General features: G+C 38.4%; 1 protein-coding gene across 1 annotated transcript; it reads left to right on the forward strand.

Annotated features, from left to right (window-relative positions):
• The first annotated feature begins 10,489 nt into the window (after positions 1 to 10,489).
• LOC131630398 (cytochrome b561, DM13 and DOMON domain-containing protein At5g54830-like) lies at positions 10,490 to 13,941 on the forward strand. Its single transcript, XM_058901179.1, has one exon. It carries the CDS (start codon positions 10,801 to 10,803, stop codon positions 13,492 to 13,494), a length of 2,694 nt encoding a protein of 897 aa, XP_058757162.1. The 5' UTR covers positions 10,490 to 10,800; the 3' UTR covers positions 13,495 to 13,941.
• The last annotated feature ends 4,352 nt before the right edge of the window (positions 13,942 to 18,293 follow it).

Here is an 18,293-nt window from a genome sequence, read left to right on the forward strand (position 1 = left end):
GAAGGCTTGAGGGTTTTTTGACGGTGGTGATATGAAGGTGGGTGATGGAAGTGTCTGTACGAAAAAAAAATCAGGATCCCCCGTTAGGTTAAAATTTGTTAGTATTTATATAAAAAAACTAGGTTAATAGAAAAGGAAATAACCAATTTAATCGATAAAAATAATTAGGAGATCAAAAATCAATTTTACTTAATTTTCGATCTTGTGATTATTTTTAATCAATTATTTGATTCTTTCTATGAAAAGAGATTATTATGAAAAAGTGAATAAAATCTTTTTAAAACATCATTTTTTCTTTTATGATTTTTTTTTGGGTATTTTTGTGAATAAAAATGGGAAGAAGTTAAAAAAACATTTTTTTAAATAATAAATAAATAAAATACGAAAATAATTTTTAATTAATAAAAAAACTTTTTTTTTTGTGATTTTTTGATTATAAAATAAAAATAAAATTAAAACTGTTAGAAGTAAATAAAAGGAAAAATGTTAGAGGTGGGATCTGAATCTGGGACCTTGCACTTGCAAACCTTACTTCCTTACCGACCGGGCTATGTCAATTATTTGAAATAAAATGACATATGAAAATATATGCGGGCAAATTTTGGGGTATGACAGCTGCCCCTGTTCAATTTTCTTAAACCTGAAGATGTAGAGTGGTTTGTACGCCAGTCGGAATCTGAAGGTAGAAGAGGATTGAATACTAGAATACCCAAGAATTTGCCCCTGCTGATGATGAAGGGACTTTTGTCGGAGATGGACTTGAAGATTCCATCCGGGTGTATGATGGGGATGGGCTTAAAGATGCCATCCAGTAGTTGTTGGAGTGTTGATTGTTACGGAACCGTCCGAGGTTTCCGCTTTTAGACCTTGAACGTTGATTATTTAAGGAACCGTCAAAGGTATCGACTTAAATCTGAAAGTAGATCATTAAGGAACCGTCCAAGGTATCGACTTAGATCCAAAGGTAGATCATTAAGGAACCGTCAAAGGTATCGACTTAGATCTGAAAGTAGATCATAAAGGAACCGTCAAAGGTATCGACTTAAATCTGAAAGTAGATCATTAAGGAACCGTCCAAGGTATCGACTTAGATCCAAAGGTAGATCATTAAGGAACCGTCAAAGGTATCGACTTAGATCTGAAAGTAGATCATAAAGGAACCGTCAAAGGTATCGACTTAAATCTGAAAGTAGATCATTAAGGAACCGTCAAAGGTATCGACTTAAATCTGAAAGTAGATCATTAAGGAACCGTCAAAGGTATCGACTTAAATCTGAAAGTAGATCATTAAGGAACCGTCAAAGGTATCGACTTAGATCCGAAGGTAGATCATTAAGGAACCGTCCAAGGTATCGACTTAGATCCGAAGGTAGATCATTAAGGAACCGTCAAAGGTATCGACTTAAATCTGAAAGTAGATCATTAAGGAACCGTCAAAGGTATCGACTTAAATCTGAAAGTAGATCATTAAGGAACCGTCAAAGGTATCGACTTAAATCTGAAAGTAGATCACTAAGGAACCGTCAAAGGTATCGACTTAGATCCGAAGGTAGATCATTAAGTAACCGTCCAAGGTATCGACTTAACTCTGAAGGTGGATCATTAAGGAACCGTCCAAGGTATCGACTTAACTCCAAAGGTAGATCATTAAGGAACCGTCAAAGGTATCGACTTAGATCTGAAGATAGATTGTTAAGGAACCGTCCAAGGTATCGACTTAACTCTGAAGGTAGATCGTTAAGGAACCGTCCAAGGTATCGACTTAACTCCAAAGGTAGATCATTAAGGAACCGTCAAAGGTATCGACTTAGATCTGAAGATAGATTGTTAAGGAACCGTCCAAGGTATCGACTTAACTCTGAAGGTGGATCGTTAAGGAACCGTCCAAGGTATCGACTTAACTCTGAAGGTGGATCGTTAAGGAACCGTCCAAGGTATCGACTTAACTCCAAAGGTAGATCATTAAGGAACCGTCAAAGATATCGACTTAGATCTGAAGATAGATTGTTAAGGAACCGTCCAAGGTATCGACTTAACTCTGAAGGTGGATCGTTAAGGAACCGTCCAAGGTATCGACTTAACTCCAAAGGTAGATCATTAAGGAACCGTCCAAGGTATCGACTTAGATCCAAAGGTTTTGAAAATGTTTATTTGACTACAGCAGTAACCTGAAAAAGGTAAAGTTAGTTTTTTATGCCATGTCATGATGCATGTAATGCGTTTATGTGACGGAATTCTCAAAATAAATGAGAACCTTGCATGTTATGTACGCACTTGTCGCGATGCTTTATGTATTATGTATGAACGTGTATGCAATTGTATGACTATGTTTATGACATGTGATATGTGAATATGATTTATGTTATTTTGATTGAGAAAATAAATCTCTGTATCCTTGTGGTTTTATTGTTCGATCTTGTCTTGAAGATGCTTAACCGGGGATTTATGGTTTCTGCTTGGGGATGATCAGTGACTTGATGTTCCCTGATTGGGGATTAATAAACCCTGTTGGAGAAGAGCAACATGTTGGATGATCGGTAGTGTTGAAGATGTAAGCTCTGTTGGGGAGCCTTGTCTTTGTCGAGACGATAACTTTTGAAGATATCTTCCTAATGATTACTCTGTGGGGATATGATCTTATGAACGTGGCTCTGTGGGGAGTCATGGGTGTCTTGAAAGTTGCCCCCAATATTATAGTAACTTACTACTTGATTCACGACACGCCACTGAATATTGATCAAGATGTTGAACTGGACTTGCATAAATTTGCCCCAGTTAGCAGGAACTTTGGAAAGATTCTCCTCGCGAGGACTTTATGAGATGTTCACTATGGGCGATATGCCCCCAGTAATCATAGGCTCGTGACAATGTCTCACGTTGATTAGGGAGTAGCTTTAGATATACTTGGATGCATGCCCCTGATTGTTCGAGCATCCATGAGAGATTCTCGGAATCTTGACTTGATTGCCCCAGATTGATTGAACAAAACATGTCATGCCCCTTGTATACGTAAGAAACATGGCTTCTTGGAGTGATCTTGTCTGTCGGGATAACTTTCAGTCATTAGTTGTACCCTGTGCAAGTTCTTTCTGATGCTAACATTTGAAATTATGTAGCAGAATATGTTTAATAATGAATTCACGAGATGCAATGCATACGTTTGCCTTGATTTTTTTTTTTGAAAAACATTAAAACAGGAGATGTAAAAACATGACATTTGTAAAAACATGATATTTGTAACAACGTGATATTTGTAAAACATGATATTTGTAAAAAACGAAATATCAACTCAGCATTTTTGGTAAACCTTAAGGAGTCAGGATACCTTTCTGGTGACAGTATGCTTTCGAACTAACCATGCTTCAATTAGGACTTTCAAGGGTTGTAACGTGGCTTGGTTCATGGTTTAAGAAACAAAGGATAATAGCTCAAAATTTGATTGTACCCACCCCTCTTCGTGATGATCTTCAGTCCTAAGCTCAGTTAATTCATCTTATGCATTCAGGTTCTGAGAGACTTTTGGATTTGCACCTTTGATAATGATGATGGTTCACAAGCAAAGAGAGCTTTTGAGATGGCAGTCACTTCTTCCTTTTGGTAGTCACAATATTGTGTTGTTCAGGAAATTATTGATTTCTCTTTTTTCATCTTTTTGATATCCCTAACTTTTGCCTGAATTGTCTATTTTGAGCTTACAGTCAGCGGGATGCCTTGATTTTTGCCTAAGTCTTCTTTTTTATTTTTGACTTAGCAGGCTTTTCTTTGTATATATGCTTTTTCATTTTTTTTGAAAGATATTGACTGCCTTGCTTAATGATTGATGAACCATCATTGGCTTTTGATTGACATCTCCAACACTTCTTTGATGTGTGCGGATGAACGTTGGTGATTGAAACCATTGTTGAAAGGTGTACTGAATGATTCTCTTAAGACAGAATGCACAACCAAATTAACTGAGAACTACCCTGCCCCAGGTTATGATCAAGGGTTTTAATTAGTACAAGAAAGAAACTTCTACTTCTTAGGCTCAAAGGGGTTGACAAGGGATTAACATCCTTATATCTCCACTGTTTAGGAATTGAAACAATGCCTGTACATCGTCAGCATAGTCCGTTCGAAAGCATATTGTATGAAGTTGCGGTATCATTTTCGTCATCCTCCCTCGAAAGGCATACAGCTTTAACAGGAGTTGAATATCACAAAACATATGCAAAGTAAAGTTGCAGTTTAGATGAGTGATAGCGAAATAATTTATTCAAGACAAACATATGCAATGCACTGATGATGATTATTAAAACAGATAATGTCTATCATGAGTCAAATGTTTAAACAAACAGGAAAGAACTTGCAAATGAAAGTAGATCTAATGATCCAAAAGTTCGCCCGTCAAGACATCAACCAATCTTGTCATGACTAGGCATAGGAGCGGTGATCACCACAGGGGTTTCTGGAGGGTTGGTTTTGATTTCTCCGTCATTGATCAGATCTTGAATCTTATTCTTTATTGTCCAGCAATTGTTTGTGTAATGTCCAGGACTGTTGGAATGGTACGCGCACTTCGCATTGAGTTTATAGTGGAGGTGTTAGAATTTGTTGGCTCGATTCCCCTGAGCGTCCGGATCATATAAGTGAATTGATTGTTGTGACTCAGTTGTCGTGATTCCATTATCGTGACTCAGTTGTCGTGACTTTGTTGTCGTGATTCCATTACTGTGACTCAGTTGTCATGATTCCATTATCGTGACTCTTTTGTCGTGACTTTGTTGTCGTGACTCAGTTGTCGTGATTTTGTTGTCGTGACTTCATTGTCGCGGTCTTTTCTGATTTGAGTGTCATGATTAAATCTTTAATCGCACGCTTCAACGGTCTACCATCCTTTACACCATAACCATGATTGTTTGAATAATAAGCGCATCTCGCATTGTAATTGTACCCCAAGAATAGGAATGCCTTCAATTCTTCTTGCCCCTTGGGTGAGTTCAGAATCAAAGTCTGGGATCGGGTATTCCGAGCCTGGAGGTGTTTGACTGATTGCTCGAAATCCATTTATGGTGAAGTAAACAACAAGAGAGGATGAGATACCTGTTGTGAGAAACCTGTTATGCGATGTTATGAATGCAAATGCAATATTTTCAAGGATCTTTAGGAATTCAGCTTGCGACGTTTATACATTAAATCAAACACAGCTATGTCTGAAGAATTTGGACTGTCGTCTTGGAACGTCCTTCCTTTAGAATCATGCTCACCATATCGAGTGGGTCATCGCCTCTGATTCAGGGATACTTTAGAATTTGAAGGTACATGGCTAGAGGAAAATAAATCCTCTTGCCTCTAGGTAGACACTGAGTCTCTGGATTGGAAGGTATGTAGCCAGAGGAAAATAAATCCTCCTGCTCCTTGATTAGGAATTCGGTCCTTGATAAGAGCACCTGAAATTGTGCGCCCTAAATTCCCAAGATCCTTGAAAGGGTTAGTTAATCATGTTATGCTTATGATGTCATGATGTCATGATGTTATGCAATGCATCAGGAAAAGTGTAAGATGGTAAAGACGAGTGAGTCCCACAAGAAAAACCTGCAAGAAAGTCAAAGGGTCAGTGGAAAGCACAGACAAGTCACACAAGTCACACAATTTTTTGGCTTAAGGCTTGCATGGGGTCTGATCAGGTGTCCTTCCCAAGGGTATTTCTATGGATAAAGAGATTTCAGCAACAGGTTCTACCAAGTGACTCAGAATTGTCAGCCCCCTCTAAAGCACCCTCAAACATGGTACATGCATACCACGCAATGATACTTTAGGAAGAAACCTATCTGAGCTGTAGTATCGGGTAGCGACCATAACTTGGCATGCACCAAGAATAGACCCCCAATACGTTCCTAAAAGTTTAAGATGGGTTAAAGGTGACTAAAGGTCCCTGAGCTCCGACGCACCCAAAGATACATGCGTAAACCTCTCTCATGCAAAAGAGGTACACAATAACCAGTGGAGGCCTAACTCAAGTGCGAACTTCATTTTGACCAACCCCAAGCATGCACAAGGGGGGTCTCTATGACTATGCCGCTCCTAATCTTAAGTGTTCTTGAATCCGGGAATAGGATTCGTCCTTCAATTTTCCCAAAACAGCCCTGAAAAATAAAACAAGCAAAGCAAACAGTAGAAAACATTTAAGTGATTCCTAAACTTTTAAGGTAACCCCTCTTTTATCGAAATTCATCCCCAGCAGAGTCGCCAGTTCTGTAATACGGTGAACTGACTTTTTATCGATCGAAATATGCGGTTGAGCAAGAGTCGCCACCGACTTTTATTTTATCCAAACAAATTCAGAAAGGCAAAAAGAAACAGAAAAAAACCTTTTAAAGAAATCTAAGTTCGGGGGGTAATTTATGCAAAGGGAAGGTGTAAGGCACCCTTTGCATCCATGGTTTTCCATGGGCTCTTAATTGCTTTGCTTGCTCGTTTGTCTTTAGAAAAAGTAGATGAAAGAAAAAAAGTGGACTTTAGCTCGTAAATGAGCGTAGCCAGTTTTTGAAGAATTGTGAGAAAGAATATGAACATTGAGCATTGCAAGGCAATTAGGGGCAATTACCTTAAACTCAGATGATAGGTCTCTTTTTAGCCTTTCAGAATGAAAGGGTCTATCCTTGCCATAAGAGGGCAGGAAGCCTTTCGTTTGGAGGTTTGAAGGGTCATCGAAATATCCTTCGCCATGAGACTGACCCATGACATAGAGAGGCAGGTAGTCTAAGGGGAAGGGCCAGAATAGCCTTTCGTAGGCAGCCAGAGGATACCTTAGCCTTTTTCGTAGGCAACTTCCGAGGGTCGAGATCATGCATATCGAAGGCAGCATCATTAGGGACCATGATCTAAATCGAGGCAACTGGCTAAGGTATCCTCGTATTCGAGGGACTGGCTATTCTGCAAAATAACACAAGGCAACAGGCAACAAGGCAACAGGCAACAGGCAATAGAGAGGTTACCCCAAAGGTGTGCGTGGGTGCATTAATCACATGATCAATTTCAGATATTTATCTTATAGTTAAGTGATTCTAGATTCGATTCAAAGTTATACTCCCTAAAATTACTAACCACAGCAAACAATTAGGTCTAACATAAGTAATAATTAGGGTTTAGGGTTACCGACTATGCGAAGCTTTGGCATTCGGCAAACCCTGGAAATTGGAAAAGGAAAAATAAACAAACAGGGGGTGAGTGCATTATCAGCTCAATGACAAAGAATAATGTTAACCCTAATTTAATAAAAAAAATGGCAAAAAGAAATTAAATAAAATATGGACAAAACTTAGCTTTGGATTTGATCTGATATGGTTGACGGTCGAAGGTTTGACTTGAACATTGACTCTGATCATCTGAGAATTGATAGAAAGTATAATAGGAAGAAGTAAGTGTAGAAGGAATTCATTGGCGGCGGGAATCAAACCCTAAAAATAAATAAAAGGTAAAAGAAAATTTAAATAAGAAAATGATAGAACTTAGCTTTTGTTTTGATTTGGTATGGTGCGTGACTGAAAGATCTTGATTAACTCTGTTCCAGTGTGGTGAGCCCTTGGAGAGTCTATGGCGGCGATCTGATGGCGTGTGGTAGCTATGTATGTGGGCTGCGCAATAATTAAACAACTCGAATGTACCTGAGGTGATGGCGGTCGCTTGGGTGTGGCGGTCGGCGAAAGAGTCCGTCGGAGTGGAGGAGGCTGGGATGGTGACTTCGGAGGTTAAATCCGTCGGTGAGGTTGTCGGCGGAAATTGCAACTGTTATGGAGTCTTTCCTTCTTCTCTATTTCCATGGTGGATCTCTGTTGAAGGGTGGCGGTCGTGATCGAAGACCGAACCCCCATGAATTCGACGTCGCGGCTTCGTCGGAGTGATCGGCGATGCTGGATGTTGTACGGTGAGTGGAAACTCCGATGATGGTGAGCAATGGACATAGTTCGGCGGAAACCGATTTTGGCGGTGATTGCTGTTATCGCTCTGCCAGATTTCTTCTTCACCATTATTTTCTGAAAAAAAACACACCATGTGGACATTGTGTTAATTAACTTTCTGTTTACATCAACAAAAAGTGATTTAGATTTAATAGGCATAGAAAAATCATGATAATGTCATTGTCTTGATTTAGAATTCATGATTTGTGGGGTTAGTTGTTGATTTAAGGTTGCCATGATAATGAGCGTTGTTGAAATCGCCGCGTTGTGAAGTGTTGCCGTGTTGAACCTACGCAATTTCCTTCGGTTCGGAATGGCTGGAAATACTGATTGCAGGTACCTAAAAAAAAGATAGCACACAAGAAAACGTGATAACAGACAAAAAAAATGTTTTTATCGGCTATTGGTTTATGGTGGTGACACTTTGATAGTGATAATGAAGGCTTGAGGGTTTTTTGACGGTGGTGATATGAAGGTGGGTGATGGAAGTGTCTGTACGAAAAAAAAATCAGGATCCCCCGTTAGGTTAAAATTTGTTAGTATTTATATAAAAAAACTAGGTTAATAGAAAAGGAAATAACCAATTTAATCGATAAAAATAATTAGGAGATCAAAAATCAATTTTACTTAATTTTCGATCTTGTGATTATTTTTAATCAATTATTTGATTCTTTCTATGAAAAGAGATTATTATGAAAAAGTGAATAAAATCTTTTTAAAACATCATTTTTTCTTTTATGATTTTTTTTTTGGGTATTTTTGTGAATAAAAATGGGAAGAAGTTAAAAAAATATTTTTTAAAATAATAAATAAATAAAATACGAAAATAATTTTTAATTAATAAAAAAACTTTTTTTTTTTGTGATTTTTTGATTATAAAATAAAAATAAAATTAAAACTGTTAGAAGTAAATAAAAGGAAAAATGTTAGAGGTGGGATCTGAATCCGGGACCTTGCACTTGCAAACCTTACTTCCTTACCGACCGGGCTATGTCAATTATTTGAAATAAAATGACATATGAAAATATATGCGGGCAAATTTTGGGGTATGACAGGCCTCAAAACCCTAATTTGCTCAGTCTCCTCTTGATCAACCTCCTGTCTTGGGACACAAGCAACAAACAACAATCTTTTGGTATTTTTTTGTTAGAAAAATTATGTATGCATGATGATAATGATGATGATGATGGTCCTACTATTTGAAATGAGGTGAGATCTCAGTGGTCAAAAATTGGGGTACAACACACACCAAACGATTCCAGAAAATTATGAAAAATTCACCATAATTCATTATAAATTATAAACATCCAAGACACAATCCCATTTTACAAAAATATAAATTTTGAAGAATAGGGTGCGCTAAGCCCGCCCTACCGCGCTAAGCACGACTGCGATTCTGCAGAAAAATTCCTGCGTGAACAACATTTTGTCCAACACGAATTCTTCACAAAAACCCAACCAAAACAACGATTTAATTATGGAAACAATGTATTCTAGCATATACACAACATATAAGATCATTTAGCGTCATGAAAACAACATTTCATGACATTGATTTCATCACCTCATGTTCAAACCCTAACATTCCAAATTCATGAAAAAGATGAACAAACTTAGTTTCATGCTACTACTCATGCCTTAGTCATTATACAAAATTAGTTTCAAGATTCTGGACATGTTTCCAGATGATCCTGGTCTTGTGAATCTGTTCCCGAGATTCCTTCAAACTATGTTTCCTTCCGTCGACACCTTGATTAATGCTATGTCGACGTTTCATCATCACTGTTCTTTAAAACACCTCATTAATAAGAATACTTCATTAATGTCTTCTAACAGCTAATGTCTTCTCATTTTGACATTCTCTGTTGACGTTCTTCAAGTTGAAAATCCAAGTGTAACAGTCGTATAAATATCTATTTTGGAGAAAAATCCAACTGTAACGGATCTATACTAATACATAAATTTAGGAGTTGGTTTAGATTCAGTTGGCATGATAGTGTTAGTTAAGAGTCGTTGATGATATCTTCGGTTAAGACATGTTGATGACATCACTTTCATTGACGACACTTATCGTTATCGAAGTCTCTTAAATCGTCAAAGTTCCATTATTCCGAGACTTTACGTTGATACCATTGTTCCAGGCACCACAGAGGATCTAAGATTTTTTTATGCGTGTCAAACTACAATTTGACCCGATCACTGTGGTACTATCCATAGTGGTGAACCTGATGTTGCAGTCCAAATAGCTACATTATCTGCGTTCCTTTCATGGTCAATGTATTTAAAAACAAATAATTCTTTTTTTTTTAAAATTTACATAGTCGATAGCAGAAACATTACACTATAAGGACGCGAATTTTAACTCCCAACATTTCACTTATTTATTTTTAAAATATTAAATTTTAATTTAATTGACAATTTCTTTTTTTCTAATAATAAAACCTAGAAAAGTATATATTTTTATGAGAGAGCTAGAAAGAGTATATTAATCACATACAAACAAAATAAAAATCATTATTAATTAAGGTTTGTAACGGAAGTATTATTACATGAAAAATGCTAGAAAACGGGCAAAAGATGGTTAACTTAACTTTATAGTAGAACTTTCAGTATTGAAGTAACTTTGTGTTCTTGTTTTCTTCAACCGATAACACCGCCGAACGCGGAATCGCAACAACAACACGTTTCTTCTTTTTTTCCTTTTTATTTTTTTAAAAGGAAAAAAAATACCGCCTGGATTCGACGACGGCGATCGCAACTAACTCTAACCTCTCCGATCACCATCGACGTTCACAAGCGGCGATTCGGATCCACCGAAATCCGAAGACTATCCGCTTAACTTTATTCGGATCTCTTCCACATGCTTCGTGAAACTATCTTGATCTTCCTATTCTTGTTGTACTTCGGATATGCAGATCCTGCCCCGAAATGCACCCGGAGCAGTTCTTTCGTCGATTTCGAATCCGACTTCATTATGGTTCAGCATCAGCTCAGAGGCCATATCAAGATCATTGATGATTGTTCTTTTAGGGTTTCTCAATTTGATATGCTTTCCGGCGCCGATGTGCGTTGGTGGGGTGCACTCGATCCTGATTTCGATAACCTCACCACCGGATTCATCGTTTCAGATCACAAGCTTAATCAGACATACGCGAATTTCACCTTCGTTGTTCAATTGATGGCGAATATCACGTGGGACATGATTCCTGTTCTTGCTGTCTGGGATGTTCCGACCGCCTCCGATTTTGGTCATGTTCTGATTCAAAATCTCACCTCTACGGAGACTCCGTCTCCACCAGGGAGCGACGGAGAGAAGAAAGAGAAGGTAAGTGTTCATACAGAGCCTACTATGTTTGATAATTGTAAGGTTCTGTCGAAGGATTTTAGGGTTCGTTGGAGTTTGAAACCTAAAGAGGATATGCTTGAGATTGGGTTGGAGGGTGCTACTGGGGTTATGAATTACATGGCTTTTGGTTGGGCTAACCCTAACGCCACTGATGCAGAGCTCATGGTTGGTGCTGATGTGGCAGTTACTGGGTTTAAGGAAGATGGTTTGCCGTTTGTGGATGATTTCTTCATAACCAAGTATAGTGAGTGTTTGAAAAACAGTGAAGATGGATCTGTGGAAGGGGTTTGTCCTGATTCAATCTATGAAGGGCCGAATAGAGTTGGCTTGGTGAATGATACGAGGTTGATTTATGGTCATAGGAGTGATGGGGTTTCATTGGTTAGATACAAGAGACCTTTGAGTCCGGTTGATGCCAAATATGATCTCCGTGTTAATCGATTGGCTAACATGACTGTTATTTGGGCTTTGGGAAAGATTAGAGCTCCTGATACTGTTTTGCCGTATTATCTTCCTCAGAATCATGGAGGTCTCCCCTTTGAATCTTTTGGCCATTTGGTTCTTAATGTTTCTCAGCATGTCAATGATTGTAATGGTCCCTTGGATGCTGCTGATAAAGAGGATCAAGATATCATCATTGCTGATGCTAAAGTTCCCTTGGTTGTTTCCACTGGCCCGGCATTGCATTACCCTGATCCTCCAAATCCAGCCAAGGTTATTTACATCAACAAAAAGGAAGCTCCTGTGTTGAGAGTGGAAAGAGGGGTGCCGGTCACGTTTTCCATACAGTCCGGGCATGATGTTGCGCTTTATGTTACTTCAGACCCCATTGGTGGGAATGCCACTCTGAGGAACCTCACCGAGATTATTTATGCTGGAGGTCCTGAGGCTCATGGAGTTCAGGCCAGTCCAACGGAGCTAATTTGGGCTCCTGACAGGAACACTCCTGATCAGGTCTACTATCATTCAGTGTATGAGAAGAAAATGGGTTGGAGAGTGGAGGTTGTCGATGGGGGTCTATCTGACATGTATAACAACAGCGTTGTTCTTGATGATCAACAGGTTACCTTCTTTTGGACATTGTCAAAGGATTCCATATCTATTGCTGCTCGCGGTGAGAAAAAGAGTGGTTATCTTGCTATAGGATTTGGCAGTGGAATGGTGAACAGTTACACTTATGTGGGATGGGTTGATGACAATGGTGTTAGTCGTGTTAACTCTTATTGGATTGATGGACAAGATGCCTCGGGTATACATCTTACAAATGAGAATTTGACACATGTAAGATGCAAAACAGAAAACGAAATTATTACTTTGGAATTTACGCGTCCCTTGGTTCCATCTTGTAGTAGGGGCAAAAGGCCAGAATGTAACGACATCATTGATCCCACAACTCCGCTAAAAGTCATATGGGCAATGGGTAGTAGATGGAGTAATGGACATCTTAGTGAGAGGAATATGCATACGCTTACTAGTACCAGGCCTATATTAGTCCAGCTGATGCGTGGTTCTGCAGAAGCAGAGCAGGATTTACTTCCAGTTTTGGCTGTGCACGGTTTCATGATGTTTCTTGCCTGGGGCATCTTACTTCCTGGAGGTATATTGGCAGCCAGGTACTTGAAACATTTGAAGGGCGGTGGTTGGTACAAAATTCATGTTTACATGCAATACTCAGGGTTATCAATAGTTTTTCTTGCACTTCTTTTTGCGGTTGCTGAGCTTCGCGGTTTTCATGTTAGCTCAACACATGTTAAATTTGGAATTGCTGCAATATTTTTGGCCTGCATACAGCCAGTTAATGCATTCTTTAGGCCCCCAAGACAGTCAAATGGGGAGCAGGCATCATATAAAAGGATTATCTGGGAATACTTGCATATAATTGTTGGCAGATCTGCGATTGCTGTTGGCATTGCAGCACTTTTTACTGGCATGAAGCATCTGGGAGACAGATATGCCTTGGAAAACGTCCATGGACTCAGTTGGGCAATGATAATCTGGTTCTTAGTAGGTGCATTGAGTATTGCTTATTTCGAATACCGCGAGAAGCAGAGAGTTAGGGATCAGATATTTGGAAGAGGCAATTGGGTGCTTGGTAATGAGGAAGATGATTCCATGGATCTCTTGAGTCCACCAAATACACATGCAACAAATAAAGAGTCACAGGCCTCCGCAAGATTGGAAATCCAGTTAGAACCTTTAAACAGGTAGATAGATGCATATTTTTATTTGCCATCGAAAGCCTCCATTCTGCCGCAGTTGGCAAATTCCTCATTTAATCTGCGCTTTCAGGATTATTCATCGTTAGTTATGAGGGTTGAGGCATTTTTGAGGTGTAAAGGGAGCACTTGTTCATCAGTTTCTTTGTACTGATGTTGCCATTTTGTGAAGAGAGTAGCTTTCTCATAGTTATATACATGTTCACTAGATAGGTTATATCTTTTGTTCAATCTAGCTGTTATACTTTTTTCTTCCCCCACCAAAACAAAAACAAGAAATCAAAGTTTACGACGTGAAAGCTTTATTGTGTAGGTTCTGTTCCATTATATAGGAGGTGTAATTCAGAGATAGAGAAGGGCTTTCCAGCCAAAGACATTGTTGTAAATTATGCGATGCAGATAACTAATACAACATAAAGCCATTAGTTTTTTATTTCAATGCAATTGTCTTAAGTTGGTCATGAAGAATTTAAACCCAGATAACTAATACAACATAAAGCCATTAGTTTTTTATTTCAATGCAATTGTCTTAAGTTGGTCATGAAGAATTTAAACCCTGTCAACCATTTTTTAAAAAAGAAATTAGCATATGTTTGAATGGACGTTGTTAGCATGTCTATTGTTGTATCTCAATGCATTTTTTCATTGTGAAAATATAGAAGCAAGAAATCATAAATTTAGATGTAGTACACAACATAAGTCATATACCAGAAGTCGTTGGCTATAAGCATAGTATATAGCATTGAGCCTTTGTCATATAACTTCAAAATATAAGCATAGTATAGCATTGAGACGTGAAAAAAATTCAAACCAACAAGTTAGGCATGAAAACTAATCTAATAGCTGGAAGAGAGAAGTTCAAAATGTCTAACAAGTGCAGGAAAGCAAAATCATTAAGATCATCAAATCTGGAAAATGCTTTGACATTAGCAAATGCAAAAGAGTTCTCAAAAACTGAGTTGTAAAATCAGATTAACAGTAGAAGAAAGTAAATGAAATTACATAAGTCTAATGTGAATGCGTGATGATGATTCAAATGTGTGATTCCAGATGAACCATCTGATTTTGATCCAACTACTATAGATGAATCTAATGTGTGAATGCGGGATGATGATGATAGAAACCCAAGAAATTGATATAATAAATGGGATAGTTTTTGATTGAATTGAAGAAATGGAAAAAGAAATACAATTGTAACCACCAGAGCAAACTGCTCCTACCAGAGTAATAACTCCTAATTGAAATAAAACACTTCTCTGCCCCTCAATACCACTACCCATGTGCATATATATAGCACTCCCTAAGTAACTGCTTGTCCCCACTAACCTTTCTCCTAGACTAAACTTCCCAATTAGTGGGCCTACATGGACCCAGCCCAACATCAATATTATGGATTCTATCACTATCCTCTCCTACAAAATGAGCCTTGTCCTCAAGGCTATCATAAGGACAATGATTCAGCAACTGATTTTCACTTCCCCAGCTGATAATTTCTTTGCTTCCCTCCCACCTTGTGACTTTTCTTGGCTGCACAATACTCATGGTGGCTATGTTAAGTTGTGGCTGCATAATAAGGCTTTCCTCCAGTCTTTTTCCTGCATATTCTTTTGTTTGCATACTGTTGTACAGAGGGTTGATAATAGCCTTGTCCATTTGCATCTCCCTTTCAAGTTGCTTATTTTTAAATGCAGTTTCCTGCAATTTTTTTACTTCATTTTTCCAAGAAAAGCTAATGGCTCTTTCTTTCCAATCAAAGTTCACCTTACCTAATCCTTGCAGCCAATTCACTCCCAAAACAATATCAATGTCTTCTAATTCTAAGACATAAGCTTCCACCTTAGTAGAAAATTTCTCAAACTGAATTTCCATTCCTTCACTTTTTCCCACAGCAGTAGTACGATTACCATTCCCCAATTTAACACACGCTCCCTTACTTTTATCTACATATAGTTGTAACAATGTTGTCATTTGAGGAGAGATGAAATTATGACTAGCTCCGGTATCAATCATAACCGTTACAACCACCCCCTTCACCATTCCGACAAGTTGCAATGGAGCAGAAAAAGGAACTTGAACTCTACCTCCCAGTTCGGGATTGCACACTGCCATCATCTTACAGTCCACTGCTGCTTGCACTTCTCCTTCTTGCAGTTCGATTGCCATAACTTCGCCGTTGTCGTTTACAGCTTCATCATCACCCATGATCACCAACCTCAATTGTTTTTCCGCACATTGATGGAGAGGAGTATAGCGCTCTCCACAACGGAAACAAAGTCCTTTTGCCTTGCGATCCATTAATTCAGAATATGGTAGATGCTTGACACCTCTGTTCCGATCACCATGGTTGTCTCGTCGTGTACCCTCTCTGCTCGTTCGCATTGCAGAATTCTGATTAAGATTCAAATTGGATTGACCCGTTTGCAATTGGGTTCTCAGCAATGGATCATATCCAAATTTATCTTTTGTAGGGCCTGCGTCATCATTTAACCCCTGTTGAGTTTTAAACTTAAGCCCATTATCCATTTCTCTTCCTGCTTTCGCAAAACGACCTTTGCTGTTTCGAGGCAGCAACTTCCCACGTAATTCATCTTCCACATCACGCGCTAATTTCATCGCCTGCAACCGTGAATGGGGGTTGAAAGTTCTTACCTTCAATCGAAGCTCTGGTTTGAGTCCTCCAAGAAAATACCCCAGGTATTGCTCCTCCGGCAACCTTCTCACTTGAGAAGAAATATACTCGAATGCACTGATGTAGTCCTCGACGCTTCCTTCTTGCTGCAAATCCTTTAGTTCCTCAAATGGATTATCACTCTGTCTCCCTCCGTACCTATCAATCAATGCTTGTTTCAGTTTCTCCCATGTCAGATTTTCCTCTGTTTCTCGCAAGAGATTGTACCAGTGGATTGTTGCTCCTTCCATGCTTATCTTAGCCAATCGAACCTTCACTTCCTCCGTCGTTCCTTGTACATCGAAATACGTTTCTGCACGCGTTATCCATCCAACAGGATCCTCACCGTCAAATGAAGGTAACTCCACCTTCTTCACCGCCATCCGATACTCCGACACCGTTTCCCCCACAACAGGTTGTGGTTTTTCAGGCTCCCGTCGAATCTTCGCGAATTCTTCCACCAAAGTGAGACGAAAATCAGCAAGCGTTTGGCGAAACGTTTCCTCCAATGTCGACACTCTCGCGTCAAACGCTTCTTCCATTGACGCAACTCGATCCTCCAATTCATCCACTCTCTCAGACATTTTTGGTGGCATTAATCACAAATTCACTGGCTCCTCTCGATGAATCCGGTAGGTCGGACCAATGATAGAAACCCAAGAAATTGATATAATAAATGGGATAGTTTTTGATTGAATTGAAGAAATGGAAAAAGAAATACAATTGTAACCACCAGAGCAAACTGCTCCTACCAGAGTAATAACTCCTAATTGAAATAAAACACTTCTCTGCCCCTCAATACCACTACCCATGTGCATATATATAGCACTCCCTAAGTAACTGCTTGTCCCCACTAACCTTTCTCCTAGACTAAACTTCCCAATTAGTGGGCCTACATGGACCCAGCCCAACATCAATATTATGGATTCTATCAGATGATTCGAATGTGTGTGATTACAGATGAACCATCTGATTTTGTTGTGTTCATCTGATTTTGATCCAACTACTATAGATGAATCTAATGTGTGAATGCAGGATGATGATTCAAATGTGTGTGATTACAGATGAACCATCTGATTTTGTTGTTTGACAGAATGCCTGAGTGCTGGAAAAGTGACTGCAGTTTATCGTAAGGCTCTGTTTTTGCTCTGTTTTTGCCAGGGAAAAATTAGGGAACATGCAGGAAAAAAGACAACACACCCCTGCAAATTAGGGAACGGGTTTATTAAACTTAAAACAATTTAGTTTTAATGATAAACGAAAAAATATTGGCAATGGATTTGAGTGACAGAGAGTTATAATGGATTTGAGTGACAGAAAGTTATCAAGAATTAAACTAAAAACAATTCAGTTTTTATGATAAACAAAAAAATGTTGGCAATGGAATTGAGTGACAGAAAGTTATCAAGACATGAAGTAGAATTCAGAGAATTTTTTACACTTCACCGTTACTTTATCGATTGCGTAGATTACAGCAAACTTGGTTTCAACAATTCAACAATTTCACAGAATCCATCTTTAATAACTAAATTGATGGGAACAATTTAAAAAAAATAGAAGAAAATTGTTTAACAAAATGTTTCAACTTCTCTCATAACGGCCGAAGAAACATCATGATTAGCCCAGATATTTGCTATCCCAAGAACCGGACCGAAATAATAATCGGGTAAGTTCGAACTGGACCGAAACAGTGGACATTTTTTTTAACCGAACCGGAGCGTTATTTCGATTTCAATGGACCGATTCTCAACAGCCCTAATCATGATTGTGCAAATATTCAAACTCCACATATAAATTTATTCAACATTTTAGATTTGATCAAACGCAATAGATTAAACCCATTCAGTTTTCACTTAAGCATTTTGATTTAATAAGTTAAAACAATTTCGTAAGTTTGATTCAATATCATCATGTTCATAAATTTAGGGTTTCTAATAACAAGTTAATTTCTTAAAGCATAAAATAAAAGTCTATTAAATTGAACAAAATAAAAAGAAATACTTTCATAATCAAATTAAAGATGTAAATGCCAAATGGATAGTAAGCCATTAAAAAAAAAAATCCCAACCATAAAAAAAAAACACCCCAAATTGATATACTTCCCAAAACCCAAAAATAAAAAC

Source organism: Vicia villosa, unplaced genomic scaffold, assembly GCF_029867415.1.
Source record: "Vicia villosa cultivar HV-30 ecotype Madison, WI unplaced genomic scaffold, Vvil1.0 ctg.000679F_1_1_1, whole genome shotgun sequence".
In the NCBI taxonomy this organism is placed as follows: domain Eukaryota; kingdom Viridiplantae; phylum Streptophyta; class Magnoliopsida; order Fabales; family Fabaceae; genus Vicia; species Vicia villosa.